This window comes from Gopherus evgoodei, chromosome 15, assembly GCF_007399415.2.
Source record: "Gopherus evgoodei ecotype Sinaloan lineage chromosome 15, rGopEvg1_v1.p, whole genome shotgun sequence".
In the NCBI taxonomy this organism is placed as follows: Eukaryota; Metazoa; Chordata; order Testudines; family Testudinidae; genus Gopherus; species Gopherus evgoodei.
In genome coordinates this window covers 21,793,040-21,816,917 of record NC_044336.1, presented here as the reverse complement: position 1 = coordinate 21,816,917, position 23,878 = coordinate 21,793,040, and the positions used below count along the sequence as shown (strand labels likewise).

The 23,878-nt window shown below is 42.3% G+C and overlaps 1 protein-coding gene across 5 annotated transcripts in view; it reads left to right on the top strand.

Moving 5' to 3' along the window:
• PITPNC1 (phosphatidylinositol transfer protein cytoplasmic 1) overlaps positions 1-23,878 on the top strand; it is a 203,251-nt gene that overhangs the window by 113,381 nt on the left and 65,992 nt on the right. For all 5 annotated transcript variants that reach the window (XM_030533989.1, XM_030533986.1, XM_030533990.1 and 2 more), the window contains 2 exons: positions 5,805-5,893; positions 6,366-6,373. In XM_030533989.1, the coding sequence (XP_030389849.1) occupies positions 5,805-5,893; positions 6,366-6,373 (97 nt within the window). The remainder of the gene's footprint in view (positions 1-5,804; positions 5,894-6,365; positions 6,374-23,878) is intronic.

The window sequence follows — 23,878 nt, the reverse complement described above, 5'->3', positions numbered from 1 at the left end:
TAGTCAATTTTGCAATGGAGCTAGTCTAAAACTCAAATTTGTTGCAACACTGGAAAGTAGTCTAGTTTCACCTGACTGTTTCACACAGTCATTCCTGGATAAGTCATTTGATTGCTGTGTTGTAAGTTATCAGCAACAGGAGAGGCAATAATACATTTTAGGGCAACAGAAGCCTTCACTGAGTTTTGATAATATTGTTTTCTGATGGATTAGTACATGTCTGTCAATCTGTAAACTCCATTCTGGTTTGGGAACTCCATTTTGATTGTTAATCTGTGCTGCTGAGTCTTCACTTTGGCAACTTCTGCCTCCATTTGGAGCTGAAACATCCAGGTGGTATCAAGGAAAATCCTTGTATCTAGCAGAGAGCTAACAATGGAGAGCAAACAAGGGTTGTCTGCCTGGATGGTCTTCCATTCAAATGGAAGCACCCTAAAACAAAGACCGTGCTGCAGTCCACAGGAACCAGTCTTACCCAGTCCGGACTTCAAGCAACCAATCACCAGACAAGGGACTTGAAGCCACTCAGGGGGTCACCTGACAGAGAGGACTAGAATTTTTTAAAAGAACAAATTCTGCTCTGAGCTGGCTCTCTCTCACCAGCCATCCATTGGCTGACAACAGGAGGGGGCAGGAGCAGATGCAGAAGAATCCCCACCTCCAGTGGCGGCTCCAGGCACCAACGCAGCAAGCGCATGCCTGGGGTGGCAAGGCGCAGGGGGCGGCCTGCCGGTCACTGTGAGGGTGGCAGTCAGGCTGCCTTCAGCGGCATGCCTGCGGGAGGTCCGCTGGTCCCGCGGCTTCGGTGGCAATTTGGCGGTGGGTACGCCAAAGGCGCGGGACCGGCGGACCTCCCGCAGACATGTTGCTGAAAGCTGCCTGACTGCCGTGCTTGGGGTGGCAAAATACATAGAGCCGCCACTGCCCTCCTCCCTGGAAGACACTGACTAAGAGCCAAAGGGCCCTTAGGAGGTGTCAAGAACTGTGGTGGGGTGTTGGTTGGTTGGTTTTCCGTAGATCTGTATATCTCTTATGCTTAGTCTGTGATTAACTTATATGTGATGTAAAGTGCCTTGGCAAAGTCTGTGTCACCAACTCCCTGAAAGGTGGAACAGTAATCTAGAGTCCTCACAAGGGTGGAGCTCTGGAGGGGATAGGCAAGAGCTACTGCAGAGACTGGGAAAGTCCACAGTGGTCTTGGGGTGCAGGTCAGTGGGGCTCTGGGGCCCCATGACTCAGGAGTGGGTACCAGCGTTGCAGTCTGTATCCCAGTAGTGTGCCTGAAAAGCCAGACACAGGGAGTGGCTGAACACTGGTCAGACTCAATAAGCTTTAAAACTCATGAGAGCCAAAGGTTTGGGTCCAGAATAGCAGCCTGGTGAGCGTCCACAAAGGGGAGCTCAGCTAGGGCCATAACATAAGTGTTTTAAGTCAAACATATTGAATTTAAATAGAACTACAACTATAAACAGCATTGTAACAAGGCGGCTTGCCCCTGATGGGCTGGAGGGCTTGGAGCTAGCCATCCCTGATTTCTAAAGAGGCATGCCTGGGTTGGATCAGGTAATTCCCTATAAAGGGCCGCAGGGAAGAGGGAAATGCAGAAAACAGCAGGAAGTAAGACCTTCTCTAGGGAAAACTAGGATATCGAGGGGTTTGGAAGCCAGAACTGGAAGCCTTAGGTTCTAGCCAGGTAGGCCCTGGGTATGAGACTGCCAAAGCAGGAAAGGCCCCAACCAGGAAGATCTGGGAGCAGGGTGAATTGGAGACTGCTGACAGGGAGCAGGTTCCAGCAGAAAGATCTGAGGCATGGGGTTTCCCTACTGAGACTACAGGCAGGAAAAGCCTGGCAGTGACCTGACAAGAGGTTAAAACCAATGGCCTGTGTTTTGGGACCTTGAGTTTTATTTATGTGAATAAACTCAGAGCCCTGAGAAAGGGTGGTGAATGGACAAGAAAAGCCAGGGTGGGGGTTGTTTAAAAAGCCCTGTGAGGGAGACATTGTTAGTAGGTCTCTGCAGAGGTGCCTCTGGCCTTGAAGAGGTGCATGGGCTGCTGACCCCACTACAAGCACACTGTATTTATTAAAATCTCACAACTTCAGATCAAAAGATTAATCAGTCTGACCTATTAGAATTTTAAAGGTACAAGTGATCATGATCAAATAATTGCAAAATGCCAGAGTTTTGGGAAATACAAGAAATAAAAGGTCAAAATATAGTGCTTAGGCTAATTGAATTGAAAATACAAAAGAATGCTATAGAAACATATCGTGTTCCTTTATCTCTGTTACCTAAAATGAGTCCAACTTATTTGAGCAGAATTTTTATGGAAAGTAAAGGGAAACCTTCTGCTAAATTAGTTCCCTGATAAGTACGTAAAAGGTTGTTACAAGGAGGAGGGGAAAAATTGTTCTCTGTAACCTCTGAGGACAGGACAAGAAGCAATGGGCTCAAATTGCAGCAAGGGAGGTTAAGGTTGGACATTAGGAAAAACTTCCTAACTGTCAGGGTGGGTAAGCACTGGAATAAATTGCCTAGGGAGGTTGTGGAATCTCCATCATTGGATAGTGTAAGAGCAGGTCAGACAAACACCTGTCAGAAATGGTCTACATAATACTTAGTCCTGCCATGAGTGCAGGGGACTGGACTAGATGACTCTCAAGGACCCTTCCAGTCCTATGATTCTATGATTTTATAACTGTCAAGTATCAAATTTAGCATTTGATGTAGCAGCTAATTTTTCAAAGAACAAATTAACTGGTTGTAGAAGTTCCAGTTTTCTGCTGACGAACTAAAATTAAAATCTAAGCAGGATAATTTATAGCTGCACTCTAGGCAGCCAAATCCAAAGCACCAAATTCAACTTTCCATTGAAATCAATGGACATTTTGCCATTGACTTCAGTAGGAGTTGAGTCAGCAATAAAATGAGGCATTCATAATAGCAGTGATAGTGTGTCACGCTTAGTTTTCCATTGTATAAAGCAAACTGTGGAGAAGGCCAAGCCTCTGGCAGAAGTAGTAGCTTTTACCATACTGACGTATTCCAGATATCAGAACAAATGGAAAGTACATTTACATTTAGAATCCCATAACCAAGTTCCCTGAGCCAACAACAAGGCCCATGTTTTCTTCCAAGTGGATTTCAGAGAAATGTCACTCAACTCGCACCACCGCTTCTAAAATGAAATGGAGATGAAGTGGCACTTAGTTGAGGATTTGTTTATAAGATACATCTGTGAGTGTCAAAATGAGGCAGAAAACCAGTTAAAGATCCTGTTCTTGTAGTCTTTTCTCTTGCTGGGAGCAACAGGTGCTTTGCTTGAGCAAGGAATGTAGGTTTCAAGCCATGACTGGACACTTTTAAACAACTTATTCTGATACACAAATACCCTGACTCTGCATCAGACTAAGGTTCACTCAAGCCTGTAGCTGTGGAGCTCCTTTTAAAAAAGAGACCTTCCTTTACTTTCATTCTCTGGAGAGCCCAGACTCACCTCAGTCTGGTGGCCTAGTGGCAAAGTCTAAACAAATACAATGCAGATTTTGTGAGAAAGTTATAAAACCCAACCAAAGGGCCTCTCCCCGGAGTTTCTTCCTCCCTGATATTCCTGCTCGGGTTCCAGACGCTTTCCAGAGATCTGGCAATCAAGTTCAAACAAAGAGATTTGGTCCTGTTTCTGGTAGAGACCGATACCATCCAGTGTTCCCTCTAATTTTTCCCACCCACGTGCAGCATGAATTTTGTAATGTAATTTGTTCTCAAGAACCAATGCTTAGGGCTTTATACAAGAAAAGCATGGGTAAGCAAAAAACAAACCTTTGGACAATGTCATTGAGAAGGCGAAAAAATCAATGCACTTAACTTCTGGTTTACATGAAAACTTGTGGTTTTAGGTGCGGTAACTTCTGCGTTTTGGCTTCCACACAAATGCAAAGATTTATATCGAGCAAAATCTTGATCAAACAATCTTTAATTATCCAAAACCCTCTGATATCCCTGACATGCGGCAGTGGTATTGAAAATTCCCTCAATTAGCCAGCTCACAAACAGTTGAACTTAACTGATTTCCCCCTTATGTTTGGATAATTGAATTCAGAAGCTACTTGCTGTGGTTCAGTTCAGACTCCATCTAAGACCACATGATCTTTGTCATGCCCCTGGTCTGATCAAAACTATTTTAAATGGAGCCCTGAAGAGTATTTCTATTTGTCATCTCCAAACTTCTGCCTCTCTCCTGGTGGCCAGTGCCCCATCATTATCACCACCAGTTCTGGTAGATAAAGCTGATGTCACCCAGGGAATACTTGAGCAGCAAATGTATATAAACTCTCCTTCCCTTTAAAACCAAGGTTTGTCAACTCCATAATAACTCAGGGTTCTCTGAGCTCCACAAATTGGAGATGCTAGTACAAAAATTGACTCCAGCCTGCCAGGGACAGTGCCTAATCATGGTTGTTGTCTTACCATGTGAGTGTTCAAAATAAATTACTCAGCTGTAAGCTTTTTTGGGCAGGGACTGTCTTTTTGTTCAGTGATTGTACAGCACCTAGTGAGCTCTTAAGCATTGCAATAATACAGATAATAGCGACTGAATGCTGCACTAGCTTTTACCTGGTACAACTCCATAGAAGTCATCACTCCAGCTGGGTTTCACTGTGTCAGAGGTATTTTTGCATGGTTGCAGGGGTTTTTTCTTGACCACAAAAGAATCATTCCCCCTCCACCCCGATTATCTAATGGTTTTCTTAGTCTACTAGGATTGTAGCCAGTGTATTGGTAAATTGCCTGGCAGACTGAACCCTGGGCTAGAACTCAAAGGTCCTTCATTCTAACTCTGGCTCTTTATCATTCTGGCTCAGTTTCCCCATTTGCAAAACGGACATAATAATACATACCCACCAACTTCAGAAGTGTGTTAGTGAGGGATAGTTAATTTGAATATAAAACTCTTTATAATTGCTACGTAGTATTATTAGCACACAGAAAATTCTGTCTCACAATCTGTATTTGGAATTAATAGAGTACAAGTATTTATGCATCAGTAGAGAATATGGAGGAAGAAATTCCTTAGGCAGAAGTAACAAAATAAGAATGACTAGGCCAGTTTACTATACTTGCTCACTACTGATAAAGGCTGTCTCCTTATGCTAAGAATACTATAGTTTAAAGTACACACTGCATTTCATTACCTGTGCTGATTCGTTACATGATCAAGGCTGTGAATTCACAAACCCATACTTTGAATCTTCTCTTTAGCTAGAGAAGTGAAAAAGGAAGTTATTCTCCCCAAAAGAATGAATACATGTGTGGCAGTGCAATGGCCAATGGTCAGGAGTTGGCTAACGTGAGATTTCAGTGCAGATTTAAAGGGACACATAACTTACAGACATTACTGTGTGAGGACTTACGGCTTGTCTACACTACTGTGTGGAGTCAATCTAAGATACACAACTTCAGCTACGTGAATAGCATAGCTGAAGTTGATGTACTTAGATGTACTTACTGCGGTGTCCTCACTGTGGTAAGTCGACAGCTGACACTCTCCTATCGACTCAGCTTGCGCTCCTTGTTCTGGTGGAGTACCAGAGTGGACAAGAGAGCCTTCAGCGGACAATTTATTGTGCCTATTGACCCCCGCTGGACCAATCACTGCCCGCCAATCCAGCAGGTAATATAAACAAGCCCTTAGTGTTAGTAGGTCCTGCTTAGTACTTGTCAAATTGTGAGCATGATCAGAAAGTATCTTATAGTTCTCGCAAGTCAATAAATATTCTAATTTGGGATTTCCTTTCTTTGCAGCAAACTACCTAGCTGGGCCAGAGCAGTTGTTCCCAAAATATTTTACATTACAGAGAAGGCTTGGAATTATTACCCATATACAATTACAGGTAACTACTCAAAGCAAACTGAAAACACTGGAAGTTTATTGTGGCTAGTCTTGCGTGTCCTTGAAGGCTGCATGCCACATACCTAGAGACAGACGTTAAAATATTTGAACAATTCCTGTTTAACCACCATGTATTTTTATTTCCTATCAGTTGGTATTACCAAGAAATATGGGTAACATGCAGAAACTGTAGATGGGTAAAAACAAACATTACCTTATGTTACCTTCTCCCTTTTTAAATTTCTGCATTAGATCTTTAGATACTGTATATTAAATATCATGCTGACTTGTATCCCATGCTGTCCCATAGACTCCAGAGGGATTGCACAGTGAAGTCTAAGTCAGTACTTTATTCAACCAATGATTTTGATTATTAATATATCTTGCACTTCGTGAAAATAATTTGCATCATTATTTTATTCTACTTTTTTTTCTCTCTTGCCTTCTCTTACCAATGGACAAACTGGGACAAGAATACACAGTAAGTTTTCCATACTCTTTATTTCTTTAATTCTGAAAATAAGATCACTTCGTAAAATCCAGAGGTAGAATCCAAAGCTGGCGCCTTTACTGCCACACCAATGCTGAGCAGGTTTGATACTGGAACTTTATTTTATGTAATTGTTCAAGAACATTGAAGCTAATTTAAAGTGTTTTATGGAGCACTTATAAATTATTTAACTTATTTTGATAACTTGGTAATGACTGTAGCTATCGCAGAAAAGAAGTTTCTATAAAAAGGCAGGGTTTTGAAAGTCCTGGTTCTTACCTGGAGACAAGAGACAGATTTTGTTTTATTTTTTAACACTTATAAAGTGCTTGTCTCTGGGTATAGGATCTGGGAAACTGTATCATCTGTAGTCAAAATTAAACAAAAACTGGGCCCAATGCCCAGAAAAACCAACCATTCCCTCAAACAGAGCTGGGCAAAAGAACAGGCACATAGAGAGAGACTGAAATGGTCACAGAGGTACTAACCTGCATAGAAAAACCTTTAGTTGAGTCTTGGAGAGAGAAATATTGGTGGATGTCCTCAAGGAGGAAATTCTAGACATAGGGTCCTGTAACTGAGAAGATCCTGCCCTGAGTTAGATTGACCCTCAGAGCAATGATCAAGGATAACCCATCTGTCACAGTCACTTTAAGAGGGAGTGGGGTCCACTGCACCTGGACTAACTAACTGGTGCCCAACAGGGCTTAAGGGAAAGCACCTGGTCCTTATAAAGAGGGAAACAGCTGCAGGTTGTAAGACGATGCCTGCAGACAGTGCAGGAAGTAGGATGGCTCCTGCAGGGCCCTGAGTCAGTGAGGAGGCATGTGGAGAAGGCTAAACTCCAAGCAAGAGGCACTGGAGGGTGGGAAGACAGACCCTCAGGGAGTAGGGGTTGTGCCCAGCTTGGGACTGGGGCAAAAGAAAGGAACTTTAAAAGAGAGGATGGGACCCTCAGGGAAGAGTGGCAAGGTCCAGCTGAAACTGGGGTGAAGAGTGTTGGTCTGAGTCTATTTTGAAAGATTGTGTACAGGACTTAATAAATTGGACCCCAGAAAGGGGAATATTTTGAATATCCGGCTTGTGTGGACCCTTTAAGGAAGTCTGAATTAAGGGGAAACTGAGGCAGGCCTCAGTAGAGCCGCCATACTAGCCATCAGCAGGCACTACAGGGCAAGCATGCCCTTTTACACCATTCCTTCTATATTGACAGTCCAGCATTTAAAATGCTTATGCAACATTTTTCAAATGAGCAAGAGATTAATGTGATGAAACTGGAAAAGAAGAAATCCAGGGACAGTTGGGAGGAGGCTCAGAGCTGACAACATGCAGGAGGTAGGTAAGGTAGATAGTTAAAATTTACTCAAAACTCTACTCACCAGTTTGCCTAGCAGATTTTTTATGTATGTTCTGCATTTGTATCATGCACAATATCCCTATGGCCATTAGTGGTAGTCCACACTTGGAATAAGGGCAGAATCAACAGTAGTGATCTGAGGGCAGATAGTTCATTGCTGTATATTGTCACAGGTCCAGTAACTTCAATGGGCCTGTGACAGTTTACACCAGCTGAGGCTCATCTTGCACTGCGGATTTGGGAGCAGAACTTTTCCGTAAATTGTGTAAGGAAGTTGACATACATCATGATATGTGGCATTGGCATCCATTACCTATGCTCTGTTTTACACTCTGAAAACTTTTCATCAACTTTTCACCTGTTAAAAGTAGATAATTTTAATAGTGGAGAAAACTACCACGAGAACAGCTAATGGTTATGTGCATGTAATGGCTAAATTAAATGTGAGCTTTTGGATCAGTCTTTGTTATAGAGAAAAAGAATCCCTTTTCCATGCAAAAATCTAAACCATGTTCCTAATAGCAGTTGACTAAGGAAGATGTTATGGAGCCAACTGGAGAAAACAACTGCAGTAAATCACCAAGACCTGTGTACACACAAGTGACTGCCTCTGGGGAACAATAACACAAAGCAAAGATACTAATGGGTGGGAAACAGTTGGGAATATTGAAAGTGCCTAAGGAGTGATAGCAGACCGCAAATTATGTATTAATTTGAAATGCAATGCTATAAGGCACCCCAAAAAAAGTAACACAGTATATAAAAGCTAGGTATTATTATTAGTCAGACAGCAAATCTGAATCAGAGACGTTATGGTCGGTCCCTCTTTGCGCAACTCTGGTAAGAACCACAGGTAGGACGTGGATTTCAGTTCTGTAAACCTCCATACAAGAGATACTCACCAACTGGAGACTTCAAAGACGACCAATAAAAAGTGATCAAGGGGCTGGAGAGATTGACTTATGAAGAAAGATTAAAAGGCTTGTAAATGTAAAATTTGGTTAAAAAATAACTTAAGAGTGGAAACAACTGTCTGTGGGGAGGAGGGAGTAATTGTTGTGGGTGATGCAAGGAGACACAGCTTGGAATATTGGGACAAAATTAAGCAAAGAACATTTCAGGCACATATCAACAAAACTTCTCAATGGAACTACTACAAAGTGTCTTCCAAGAAAAGTGAAGAAAACCCCTTGTAGAAGCTTGGGTGCATTAAAACAGGAATGGAAAAAACAGAAAGTGTTATGAGGTTATGTTGAACAATAGTTACCCATTGCCTACATTATTGTGTCCAATTTAGGTGGTCTGCTTAAAGGTATTTGCCCACATTTTCGTAATTAGGTGTCAAGGGTTAAGGACTAAAGACATTTTAGACACCTAGATGAAAAGTGACTGAGCACCCACAACACTCAAGTTTGAGAATTTTGTAAGGGAAAAATATTAAATATTAAAAACTGTCTCAAGCTGCAGGGGTAATTGTGTAAACTTAATAGGCCTTTGTCTGCCAGAGTAAAAAATGCAGAAATCCAGAGGGGATTTTTCTTTTCTGGATTTGTCCAGCTGGATCAAAAAGAATTAATGGAAAAGCAACCTCTCTCTCTCTCTCTCTCTCTCTCTCTCTCTCTCTCTCTCTGAGAAACCAAGTGAAAATGGCTTCTAGAGCAGGGCTGCTGTACTGTTAGCCAATAAGGAGCACAGAAAAACTACTCATGTGACCTGTTCAAAGTGAAAGCTGAGATTGTGGAGAAGAAGACAGAAGCTTCAAAATAAACAAATAATCAACCTGGTCACCAATACTGAAAGACTCAATCCTGGTCCAAGCAAATCAGTCTCATGTTCAAAATACACTGAAAATCAGTCTCAAAACGTTTGCAGATACCCACATAGAGGGAAGGGGGAAAAAATAACAAAAAGCTAATGTAAGCAGAATTCAAGCCGATCTTTTGCTGGTTCACATATACAGTCCAATCACACACTAAGGCTAATTTCAAAAACTTCTGCGGTCAATTTTCACAGTACAAGCAATATTTAAATACTGGGTCTGCAATTTTAAAACCAGCTGGAAAACTTTTTGACCACATCATGATCAAATTGGACCACTGATACATTTTTTGACCATAGTTATAAGTATGGAAGCTAACATAATATGGGTCATTAAATAGCATGCTTAAGTGGTATAATTTGATCAACCTGCAGAGATCAGAAAAGAATTGTCCTCCATCTGCCACTGACTTCAATGAGAATAGAATCTAAGTGTGGAAGTGTTTGTGAAAAACAGTTATTGAAGAGAAAGCAGGAGACAGTAATCCTGTACTGATGATCTATCATATTGACTCTATTTTTCCTATAGCAAGTGATTAATGGAGAATATAATACTTCAGATAACAAGTAGCAGGGCACCGGAGTGATAGTTGTTAAATGTCCCATTATTAACCTACTAGTTTTGAGAACAGACCAGTTATGAACTTCACTTAATCAGCTGCTAATTAATCCATAAAATAAGTTATCAAGAAGTACAGTGATTACCTTGATAAACAGACAGTAGAGTTAAGCAAGGGAGCAGAATTTTTGTTTCAGATAAAATTTCAAAGAATCTGAGGGGAGGGGTATCTCTCTTTTTCCCCTATCTGAATGCCACTGCTTGAATTTTGGATGCATTTTATTGATATGCTTTTAATGAACATGCTAATAGGCTCTATTAGTCATGCAAGCAGCAGCAGCTATCAATTGCAGCACTGGGGCCTAATACAAGTTAATGAGCAAACCGCTTTATTTCAGAATTCTCAAATACTTATCCCAACTGACAACTGCCAGACTTCCTCTGAATTTATTATGTGAAAATTCAGCTGTAATTGGCTAGTTAGACCCCTAAAGATCTAAGAGCTGCGCTTGCCCAACTAAAACTCACCATGAAGTGAATGGCAATTGTAGTTGTACATGAGTTACAGGTACAAGACCCAGGTTAGCTAGTAACAATTCCAAAATCTTTGGGGAACTCAGAATTCTCGTGAATTCTAAAGCTGTTTTCCATCTTTAAGAGCTTAATCCTATTGAATCTTCCCCTTATAGGTTATAGCAGGATGCCTATGAGAATTCCTTTATTCTTCTACTTGGTTATTATGAATCAGTCAACATCAAATATTCCCCGATTTAGGAAACACAACTGCTTTCATTATCAGTGCTGCCGCTTCTCACTTCTGGCCCTCTTTTTTTCTCAGCAAGCTACTGTTCCAGCATGTCAGAGAACAAGAAAAGCCTGAATCAATGATTGAACAGAGTCATCAATGTCAGGCTCAGAGTGGTTAGAGGCAGCTTATTCCTTCACTCTTTCATCCCCTAGAGTCTGCAGCTGTGATGTAAACAGCCGTTTTCCTACTGAACTTGGCTGTTTGTGCTGAACTTCTCTTCATAGTTTCCTTGCACTTTTTCTTCATGTCTCTGCTACTCTCTGCTCCCTACAGCACTGTTCCCATCTTTGCCACTTTCCTACCCCTTATCTTGTCTTCCATACTCCACTCCTCATCTCTTGCTCTCCTTTGTCTCATCCTCCCAGATGTGCCCTACTCTTCACATCATTGCCTTTCTCTGTTTGACTTCTCGGACTTTTAGGCATGCATCAGGGCTGGCCATGAAGTTTCCCTCTCTTCCAAGTTTGGGCAATCTAGCAGGGAGAGTTGTTTGATGACTGAGGTTATATGGATCATCCTCCTAACGGAGGAAGGAAGAAGAACCTGGCACCAATCCCAGTGCAGATTTCACCAAAGAATCCACACATAGTTTTTCTAGGGTTGAGAAATAGCTGGAAAGTTGCAGCATTTATGACATTGCCAAGTCATCCATTTTCCAGTCATCATGATCATAACTTCTTATAAAATCACATACTTGTCATCCTGATTGACACCAGCTTGTGCTGTAAACAGTTGGTACTGAATGGCACTACTGTGTGTTCACACTCCTGTGCAGTGCACGGTATCCTGAGAGTAGGCAGTAATATGGGGGCTATTTATGAAACAAGACTGAAAATTCCACGAGACTATATCTAGATGCTGTACGAGGCAGAAGGAAACCGTGTCATGTGTACAACTTCCACTTGAGTTTGGTTTTGCAAAACATTGCAGTCATCGAGCCAGCGATGCCTGTTGACTTCCATGAGGTCCAGAATGAGGAGAGCCAGCTGCTTTAAGGAATAGACATAAGTGGTTTCTTGATCTACCAGGCTCAGCAACTGCCACCCAGTGTTTTCGCAGCAAGATTTTTTTCCCCAGAGTTAAACTTTCTCTTGCTTCATTTTTGGATGAATTGGGCTAAGTTTTATATATTGATAAGATAAAATCTTGGCAATAATTTAAAAAGCTGCACCGTTATATTTTGTATTTGGTATCAAAATTTTGCTAGGCGCTTAACAGATATTCAGGAAGATAACAAGGAATGCCCCGATCTTGCAATGTGATCTGCATGGGCAGACTGCTATAGCCACACAGAGCCTATTGAAATAAATAGTGCTGTATATAAACTAATGAGATAATAGCTCATGTCAATTGATTGGACTCTTCCAGTTGGTATACGTACTTCCACCTTTTCATGTTCTCTGTATGTATAAATATCTCCTATCTGTGTGTTCCATTTTATGCATCCGAAGAAGTGAGCTGTAGCCCATGAAAGCTTATGCTGAAATAAATTTGTTAGTCTCTAAGGTGCCACAAGTACTCCTGTTCTTTTCGCAGATACGGACTAACACGGCTGCTATTCTGAAATCTATATAAACTAAGCAATCCACCTGCATGGATCACAGCGCAGGATCAGGACCCAAATAGTGTGTTGTCTTTATGCTTAAAAAATCTGTAATTGATTAGTATTTTGTTAACAGGGCAAGATACATTTAATTTACAGAGACTAGCTTTTGCTGAGTACAAACTATACACCAGTGAAAATGAGAGGTTTAAAATGATTTTAAAATCAGGTCATTATTGGCTGTTCACATCCCCTTATGATCCTAGTTCTTTTAGGATCCAAGCCTATAATGGTCTCATTGACATCAGTGGTGGAGGATCAGGCCCAGAGTGCAATAACTTCTCTGCTCTTTTTAGAATTTAGGACACCAATAAAATAGTTGATTTCTTACATATTACAGACCATTTAAAGCCACAGCCAGCAAAAATATAAAACACTGTCAATAATACAGCACCCCCTGGTGCAGAGTGTTTAAATGTTGAGTGCACAGAATATAAAGCAGTGAGTTCCAGCCCAAGGCTAAAAAGTAAAAAGGATCATGTTAGAGACTAGAAAAAACTGGTACATATTTTTTGTCTAATACTACATCTGCCTTTTAACAACCAAAAATGTAGGAATATGCAATGGAAATTGTGTTTGCATATTTGTGTCCCACACTCATTAGCTTCCAACATCCAGTAGCTTTTTTAATCTTTTTAATGAAATCTATTTTCCACCCACCTAGACATTCTGGAGTAAAAATAATGCAGTGTGATGCATGGGGATTTTAGCCCTTCAATTTTACCGTATGTGGGAGCTTTCCTCTCTAAATTAAACATAGCTCTAACCCAGGGAGTTTGGAGCAAAGTGACTGAGTTCATTGATAGGTAGAGTTTCTGTGTCTCTAATCCAGTGTCTATAATGCCTGTGGCGATGGTGTTTGCAGCCTGATTGTGTCTCTAGCATTAGGAGCAGTTTCAGGATTTTGGATGCACAAGCATGCAGAAAATACCGTATTATGACAATAGAGAGTGGGAATCCTCTGCATGACATTTACTTGTTGGTAGAAGGCCACAGCTACAGCACCCCAGCAACATAGAAATGATAAGGAGGAAACAGCAACTTGTGCAGGGTACTTCTTTCTGTACCAGGGTGAAATCCTGGCTCCGCTGAAATTGATGGCAAAACTCCCATGGACTTCTGTGCAGCCAGGATTTCACCCTGTGCCTCAAGGGAGCAAGCTTCAGGCTCCTTCTGAACATATCAGGATGGGCTGGGGAAGGGGACTGACTGTCTTTATTGAAAAAAAAAATCTATTTTTATCTGGGATGCTGTAACTATCGTTATTTGAAAAATAGATTTTAACCCCAAGTGGGACAGGAATAGGCCATAGGTAGGAAACCTTTCCTACCCACTTGAGCTTATTTTTTATTTCTTTTCCCTTGTAATGATCACTTGAGATGAGATTCACTGTTCATAAATTATTAGTGCAACATTTCCAGAGATCTATCTGTCTCATATTAAAAGTGGTTCAGAGAACGTGAGGGTTGGCAGGAAACTGGATGAGCTTTTCATTCATTTTAAGCTTAATTAAAGTTAACGCAACTTCAAACATGTATTGGCTGAAGTGGTGAATCCTGCAAATTGAACAGTTATAAAGATCTACATATCTGGGCCAAATTCTTGTCTCCTTTACATTGGTGTAAATACAGTGAAACTGTTGAAGTCAGAGGAGTTACTCCAGAATGACACCGGTATAAGTGAGAGCAAAATTAGGCCATGACTGACCAAATATAACCTCCACATTCCTGCACACTGTCCTTTTCACTCACTTTGGAAGACATCGTCTCCCATTAGGATCTGAACCGTTATCCTCAACTTGTGAAAATGAATAAGAACAGCCTATATTTAGACAGTGCTTTTTTATCTTGAAAGACCCCAGAGCACCTGACAAACGAATGGGCCCGCTTCTGCTCTTGTGTAAATCAAGAGTTGCTTCAATGAAGTCACCTCAGTGTAAATCCCCATATCAGTGAGATCAGAATCAAGCCCTCCCTCTGTGGGAATCACGCTGTGAAGTGCAGCCATTCTGCGCTGAAAACAAGAAGCAGGGGTTTAGACAATGAAGTGGAGAGTACATTTTCCAGGTGAAGCTACAGGAGTTTTTAGGCAGGTGGAAGGAGATTACCTCAGGCTAGTCCAGCTCTTCACACCTCTCTCTCTCTCTCTCTCTCCATACGTCTAGATCAAGGGACTGTAACGAAGTGGCAACAAGAGCAAAGCCTGAGTGGTTTGTAATGTAATGCGGGTTCTGCAGTATGGGCACAGCCTTGTGCAGTTTTTCTCCATCATTGTTCTTAAAAATCTGTTACACCACAGCAGATTTACAAACCTGTGGCTAAATCATCCTTTTTGTGGGCTCTTCTCATACAGAGGCAAGCACTAAAATATGTGCTATAGGGAACAATCCTTCATTGGCCAGTGATGGACAAGTAAACCAATAGGCCTTTCCCATGTTTTACTTCTATAATCAAGGCTAGTTTAGGGCATAAGCTTGTTTCAGGGCTTCAGCCTTTGGAGTCATGTGACTACACCAGACACTGAGCTCTTGTAATAGAGTAGGAAGATGCTGAGGGGATATTATGTACAGCTCAGTTATGCTCCCCTTCTTCCTGCACCTCAGCTAACTCTCTACTGAAGCACAGGCCAGATTTCTTCTTTTCAGGACTTTTCTGAAAGCATTAAGCAGAGTTAAACCTCAGGGCTCTTGCATGCAAAACCCTGGTAATAGGTGTTAATGATTCCCAGTATGAGACAGTACCATACCGTTTCTCAGTAAAGAACCATTTAATGCACACACAAAACATTACAAATCATCCTGTACATTGCAAATAGTATTTGGAATACTTATGAATACCATAAACATGAGCTATTAGGCAGCAGATCTGTTGGTATTCTTCATACAGATTTCCCCCTTTGCTGCTGTTACATATATTTTTAACATAACATTTACACTTCCATGTCTTGGTACATACATATAAACATATTCTCCAATTTCTCAGTCTCAACAATGTGTATTGACTCATCAGAGCTCATAAACAAAGGCAGTTCCTTTCCAAATACTTCAGAACCAAGTCAGCAAATAGTCTGGGGCCTCCACAGTTGACTGGACCTCAGTTGCTTGTGAAACAGAAATCTGTAGCCTGTATCTGAAGTGGTACATGTATTGGGATCAGCATATGAAATGTCCATTCTCTGGATTTTTAGAAGGCACTAGCTTTTCCTTGTGAGCCCAGTTAAATCAGGTCTGATGTACACCTCTCTCACTGAGCTCTGGCCAGTTCTCTCTTTAACTGAGCTAGAATCCCAGTTTCAAGCCATTAACTAATGGCTAAATGTAAGTCCTGTAGCCTCCCGGCTCTCCCTCTAGATCCATGATACACACAACAGTGGACCAAACATTATCCTAATGGAGAGCTTCTCTAATAAGGAAAGCTGGACTAGCACTTACCTATATCCAAAATGGTACAGGTATTGGGACGCAGCTCTCACAGCAGACACATCTGCATGCATCAGCCACTGACTCCACAGGACTGTCTACAACTCCTATATTTATTACCTTCCTTACCTACTGTGCTCTGATTGGCTGAGCTTTCAGAGGATGAGTGGCTGTGACCTGCCAAGTGGCTAGCCTACAATGGAAACCTTCATAAACAGCATCCAGTAACTGCCATGCCCTACTTTTGGATGTTCTGGTCCCTTCTGGCTGAGTTGCTCTACCCAGTCTTCTACACATCTGCAGAGATATAAAGTATTCATATCTCCTCCCCATTGCTTCTCTGCCTTTCTTTGGACTTCAGAGCAAATGCTGCAGTATAAAGCATGTGGGTTACATTTCTATTTTTTTAAAAAAAAGTTTCTAACCCTCATGGCAGTGAAGAAAAGCTTGAAAATGTGACCTGGATGTGTAGAGTTTCCATCTGATCAGTTCTTCAGAGAACAGGTTTTATCTCTCTCAGGGACAGAAAAAAAGGTTCAAATTCTGCAAGAACCCCCAGAGGCTGAATGGAGGCCCTGCACATCTCTCTCAGACCCCCCGGTTCCCACAGTGACATAGTCAGCTGAGAGAAGCAATGGGTCCATGAAGTAAGACATGTTCAGATGAACCCTTTGAGTTTGGTTTAGGTTTGCTCCAGTAAGCCTAGCTGCACCCTAAGGGCTGTTGTGTGGCTTTTAGTCACAGCTTTGGGTTGGAAGTAGTGCAGCTTTGTGCCTCATGGTGTTCCTAAGCCTCAAGGGGGAGCATGCCTGCTGCTACACCTGTTCAGGGCATGTAGCACACACTTCCCTTGGTGGCTGGCCAGCTCCACTGGCTGGTTCAGGAGAAGGGGATTGGGTCTATGGCCTTGATTCCGCCCTGCCCTTCCCCCTCCAGTGCCCTTAGTGATGCTGGCAGGAAACACTCCTTAAACTCCCCATTTCTCCCCCCGCCCCCATTCTTATTTATTTCTGTCTGGGAGATAAGTCGTTCAGGGTATCAGCATCTTAATAGAGCAGAGATGAAGGTGGAAGGTGTTCATGGCTGCCATCAACAGGTTCTTTGATCTATCAATGTAAATTTTTAATTGTGAGAGTTGTTAATTATTGGAACAATTTACCAAGGGTTTGTGGTGCATTTTCTATCACTGACAGTTTTTAAATCAAGATTGGATGTTTTTCTAAAAGATCTGTCCTAGGAATTATTTTGGGGAAGTTCTATGGACTGTGTTTATACAGGAGGTCAGACTAGATGATCACAATCTGGCTTTAGAATCTGTGAATCTATAGACAATTACAGAGATGGTTGAAGCTGCTGGGTCTGCTAACCAGATGTCAGGGGCTCTGTGTGTCCCCATTTCCCGCTTCTGGTTTTCTGATGTTCACCAAAATCAAGAGTTCTGTCCATTGATGCCTAGAACATTCCCTGAAATTTTGGAATTGATTGGCTATGGGCAGGGCCGGTGCAATCTATTAGGCGACCTAGGCGGTCGCCTAAGGCACTAGGATTTGGGGGGTGGCATTTTCTTCGGCAGCGATCGTGGCGGCCGGATCTTTGGCCGCCTCACTTGCCGCCGGCATTTAGGCAGAGGGAGCTGTGCAGGGGGGCGCGGGGAGGGCCGCCTGCAGAGCGCCTCAGGGCAGAGGGAGGGAGCTGCTATGGGGGGTGGGGGGACGCAGGGACGCCTCAGGATGGGGGAGGGTGCAAAGATTTTGCCTAGGGTGCGAAACATCCTTGCACCGGCCCTGGCTGTGGGGTTCGAAAGTTATTGCATTACAGACAGAGAAAAGTCATCAAGTCGAGCATAAGACATCGCTTCACTTGGCCAATCTCACTTCACTCAGTCAAACACCTTGTCCATAAGTCTCAGTCCTAGCATATGCTCTTCAATGGGAGTCAAAGGCACTTTGCTCCTTGCAGGATCTGACTTCATTGCCAGGAAAACATATATGTGACCATAAGACAGCACAAAGCCTGAAAAGTGAGAGATGGCCAGACTGAGCATTGACATGAAATGACTGCTGCCCCTTAGCTAAGATTTAAGAGAATATGCCTCAGCCACTCTAGCAAAGAGCAGGATTAACTCTGACAATCCAAAAATAGTTTCCAAGGCTTCAGGATTAATATTTATGAGGCGTATAGAGAGGTACAGTGCACTGATGAAGTCTCCAGCAGCTCACTGGATTTTCTGCAGAAGGTCCCCCAATGGGTAATGAAACTAGCTAAAATACTGTTATCCTTCATTGGTAGAGCAGCTTCCTGAATAGGTTACAAAGGGCAAAGGAACCCTTTTCTCCGACCTTCTGCCCAATAGTTTTATTGCAAACCATTGTAATCCCTTCATCCACCTCAGATGTACAGTAATCGCTATGAAAGGATTATTTTTACAGCCCTATCCATAGATTGACTGTAAAATGCCATATGTGATTGACTCTGTCCCTTTAAGGCTTTGGTACTGGTTTTGGCTTGCCTACATTTTATCCTGTTCCTGTAAGTGTTTCTTATTGCTATGGCAACACTAATCAATCATCATGCTAAAAATAGCCCTTTCATTTTGAAGAGAGTGTCTGTAGTGAATTGAAAATCCAACTGTGGTATGTATTTTCCATATACTGCTTTCACTTCCTCCTTCTTTAGTCTGGGAATACTCATGCTTAAATCTGGTAATTACTCTTACAGATAGATGCATTTGTTTCACTACTCACTCTCTTCTGCTGTGAAATCTCCCCGCCGCCTCAGAAAGCAAAATCTTAGTGTATTTCAACTTTTTGTGCATTGCATTCTCCCTGCACATCTGATTGCAGGTATCCCAGGTTTGCAGGATACTTGAGATAGTCAAACTGAGTTTATAATGCAATTTCCGTGGATTTGATAGCCATGATATAGAAGTCAGCTATCAAAACAGTTGTATCAAAAGGAAACTTAGGACTAAGGGTCATAAAAGACCAGGGGAATCCTGCAAATGTAGACACGTTCTGCAGAATTTAAGATGTAATGAAAAAATTATGTAAAAATGTGATAGCCTGGAATTGCTACTTGTTTTTTTCTCTGAGAGGCACTTTGCAAACCCTAGAGATGTTGAAATGGAAAATTGGAAATGGAATTGCCCAGTAAGTTCCAGTGCATGCCCTGTGTATCAATCAGCTGCCAGGTTTGTACTAGAATACATCCCCGGGGGAGGCAGCGCAGGAAGGGGTAGTGCCTTGAAGAGTAATACACTAACAAAATCATTGCCTAGCTTTCCCTGTTGTGTCTGATTTTAATTCTTGCCTAGTTCTTGTTCTTTAAGGGAAAAAAAATTCTTTGTGCGTGATGAATAAGAAAGCCTTTTGAGTGCTGCATAAACAGTTCCCTGGTTCTGCCAGAGCTCTGTGCCAGTTACTCAGAGAGCATCTGATGAATCACAAAATACATTCTGTGACTTGTACAAAAATTTGGACCTTGCCTAAGTGTTGCTGAAAGCCGATGTTACTACAACAGCAGGTGCCAATAACTTCAATGATTTTAAGAGTTATATTTGCAATCCAGTAACTGTGGGTGGAGTTTAGTATTCTGGGGGGGCTTTTTTAAGTTCCCATTGCCATTTTTAGTTTCAGCAAGATTTGTTACAGCCCAGCAACTGTACTACACATGCATTTAGATTGGAACCTGGTCAGGACATATGGTTTCCTGGTTCCTTTCCCATTATACCATATGAGGCAAATGGCACTCAAATTCTCAGTCTTTAATCTTCCCTTAATGTTTCTTTGGGGGAAACAAACTGTTAAACGAGGGCTCAGCCAGGTGACAAAGACATTATTCTTGTAGCTCTCATACCGCATATGCAGTTGCTGAAGCTAATTTTTCAGGAAAATGCTGGCATTCTATGGGGATTTTCTTTTCTTTTAAGACTTGGTATTTCACTAACGGATTATTTATCAAAGGGATGTCCTAGCTCATTGGGGTTTATAGAGAGCAAAGGTTGTGAGTTGCTAGCGGTTGACGAGTGGCCTCCTTCCAGGCACCCCATTGAGGCCTTGGGGCAGCCCTGCATGTTGTTCCTCACGGCTTCCTCAATAAACTCAAATAAGAAGCTTTCACAAGGCCTGATGAGGGTCTAGTGTATTAACTTAAAGTTCAAAATTAAACACAAGAAAATCTTCCTTCCAGCCTCAAACTCCCTGGGTGTCTGAGGGCTTCCCTCTGTAAGCAGGCTGCTCCCAGCCCTTTCTAGCTGGGGCAACTCCCTGGGTTTCAGGTAAGTGGTGCTGGCTTGAAGTAGTAATAAGAGCATCCCCACTATGAAAATTGTTCCAGCACCCCTACTCAAGGTCTTCCCTGCAGCTTCTCTCACTCACTGTAGTCTCTCCCCCTGAGTCTCCTCCCTTTTCCCTGCAGCTTCCTGCTTCTCTTTGAGGAATCATTTGATCCAGCTCAGATGTGATTCTTTAGTAGTCAGGTTTGGCTAGCACCAGATCCTCCAGCCTTCGAAGGTATGTCTACACAGCATGTTGGAGTGATCAGGAGCAAGCCTCCCAGCCCGAGTCTGCAGACTTGGGCTAGCAGGGCTCATGCTGGTGCTCTAAAAATAATTGTATAGCTTCAGAGCCCAAGCTGCAGCCCAAGCCACAACTTCAAAGCACTGTCTACACAGCCATTTTCAGAGCACTAGCATGAGCCCCACCAGCCCAAGTCTGGAGACCCGGGCTGGGAGGCTCACTCGTGACTGGTCCAAAATGTTCTGTAGGCATCGGCATGCCCTAAGAGGCAAGCCACCCTGCTACACTTGCTAAAACAGCTTTAGTGAAATATACCAGCATTTCCATGCCAGCTTATTGCTAGGCAATCAAACAGGATAGCTAGTGGCAAAATACAGCATGATGAAGAGCCATTAATGTAGTCAAGGTTCGATCTAGGGGGAGAAAATAAATGATGCTGTTCTCCCTATCTTTTCTCAGTACTGATGCCAACATGAGATGGCACTCATTCTAGATTGTGCAAATCGTTATAATGTCACTCTCTGTTCTCATGTGCTTTGATCCTCAGTGAAATAGTTTAAAATCTTGAAAGTCAGAGTGGCATTTCCAAATGTGTTCAGTGTTGGCCTAACTCTGCTCCCACTGAAATCAAGAAGACTGCCATTGACTTGGATGGGGGCAGAGTTAGGCCAACACTGAGCATTTTAAAAATACCACCCTTAAAGGACAATCAGTAGGCTGCAGAGTTACTGCCCCATTGAAATGAGTGGGAGGAGGTCACACCTTTCATAGCTAATGTTTCAGGCTGTGTGCAAACTCAGGCAGAGCATCACTCCCATTAGTTACATATAAATAGTATTTTGGAAATTTTTCTTTGTATCCTGGGGGTTGGACTTTAAAGAGAGTCTAGACTCTGGAGCACAGGAAACAACCACCTCATTAAAGTAGTGGCTTGTCAAGCTGCTGCAAGATGGGCCAATTCATTCTGGAGCATAGCATGTAAAATGGCTGGGCTCTGTGTTAAGAAGCATCCTGATCTGCCTCATTGCTGACAGACAACTGCTTAGCTCAGAATATCTGATACCTATGGGTAGAGAGGAAAAGTGAAAACTGATATGGACTTTTTTCCAAACTGCAATGATGTTGTGGAAATTATCATCTAAACAGACATGTCATAACAAGAATCAGTCTGTATACACAGCAGTAAGCATTCCCTAGGCCCCTATCACAGCTGACTTTTAAAATACTTGAGGTGAATTTTGCCCTTGGGCAGAAGACCAAAGCATCACTTATGCAGGACTTAAATTTGGGGTTTGCCATTTACTAAGAAGCTTGCTATGGTGTCGCCTGATTTATCCAATACTGTTATATAAAATAGGGTCATATCCCATATATCTATATATTTAAAAATCCTATCAGTTACCTGTGTTTATTCAGGAGTCATAATTGTACCGAACCTGCAGCTTTGCTTTAGCCCACTAAGGCAGAGAGAATGATTTTGATTGCTATCCTCTATTAATTGTGAGGTTGCAGTGATTTCAGGGGCATATCTACACTGAAGTCCTGGGGTGTGATTGCAGCTCCAGTGGATATACCCAAGCTAGCTTTAATCTGTACCTACATCTATACGAGCTGCAATCATAGGATGATTGCAATGTAGATGTACCCAACGGCAACAGTTTCAATAAATGAAGAAAAAAGATTTATATTGTGGAAAATATGTTCCATCCAACACCCCCAGGGACTTGACAGTCAGATCATAGCACATGGATACTTTTGCTGATTCAAGGGAAGAGGAATCGTTGGCGGGCAGGGTCTACATAGCAACCAGAAACAGAAAAGTGGATGTGACAAAACCACTTCTGCCAACAAGAGGGTTTTCAGTGACAACCTAGCAATGAAGGTTAAGATGGCAGCACCACTTCCTGTGGCAAGCAGGGTAATTGAGGATATGGGAGCAGCTGCACTGTCGGCAGCCATTAGAGCCAGAGTGGTAAGTGTCATTTACATAACTGTTGAGGCTTTGGACAAAGCACCAGGCTTGTGCTGTGTAATTTAAGAAATCAGCTTTGTGGCTTCTCAAGTTGGCCAGACCTGGATCTCTCTGCTCAGACAGTACATGCTTTGATGACTCTCCGCCAACTGGCTGCTCATATATTTCATCTACAGCTTCTTCTATTTGCTAGATTTGACTTTACTTGGTTTTGTTTTCTTAAAAGTTGTATAAAAGAGAGAATTAAATCTGCCCCCTCAGACCAGAAGAACTGGTGTCTAAAACACGTTAACAGATGGTGACACAGAGCTATAGCCTGAAGAGATGCACGCAGAACACCAGTCAACTGTGTTTTCCTACCAAATGCTCCAAACATTTAGCAACTCATGAAGCAACCACTTTTTAAAAAAAATTGGTGAAATTTTTAGTGAACCCAATAATTCAAAACTAAACACGGACCCCGAGTAAAGGCAGGCATACCCAGACTCCACCCACACAAAACCACACGTGCCAGAAGCCATCTCTAAAATGCAACAAGTTGCAACTGCCCTCGTCTCTTACATGGTGCTTCCTGGCAGAAGTCTCAGCATGCAAAATTCCAGCTTGAATCTAGTTGGAGCATTACGTGCTCAGACCTGTAGTCTCTGCAGGCTACACGCCATCCTATTAAAAATCACAGCTGCCATGGGCAGCAGTAGAACTCTACATGCTTTTTTGGCCACCTTATTTTCTAGCTGTTCCAAAAATTCTGCACGGCAGTATGTATGTGATGAGTCTCTATTTCTTTTTTATTTAAAAAAATCTGCAGTATATAGCCTACTTTCTATAGCAGTTTGCTTTATCCACCATTCACCTGCCCATGCACACAAAACAGCTAGGGTAAAACAGCAAGCATACCCTTGATGCTGTGGTTCTTTACTGTTTATAAGCTGAATCCTTCTGGAACCATCAAGTGTTGCTTCGGGCATAAACAGGATGCTGCAACCCTTCCCCATCCTGGGCCACTCTTTGGATGTTCTCTCTGTTGTTAAGTCCCATATTCCCCCTCACACTCCTAGCTTAGTACTATTTGACAGAGGAGTTCTTTCAGTCAGCCCCTTACACATGTTCCTCTAGCTACCCAATAGCACACCTGCCACAACAGATGCTCTGGCTTCATTCTTAACGTGTCCCAAATATTTCCATCTTCTTTTCTGGATAACTTTGGAGATAAGCTATTGAACTCTCTGATGAAACTCGGTATTTGTGATATACGTTTGCTTTCGAAGGCATTTTAGACATCTGTCTGTACCTCTGATGGATTTCCAGCTTTCACATCCATATATAAAGGTGGAAGGAACACTGTTTGTAATGGATTGAAAAAAATATTGAAATCTCTTTCATGCTCAGACCAGCTAGCAACTAATCAGCAAAGCATCTTGAGAGTCTCGTGTTGTCCATCTGC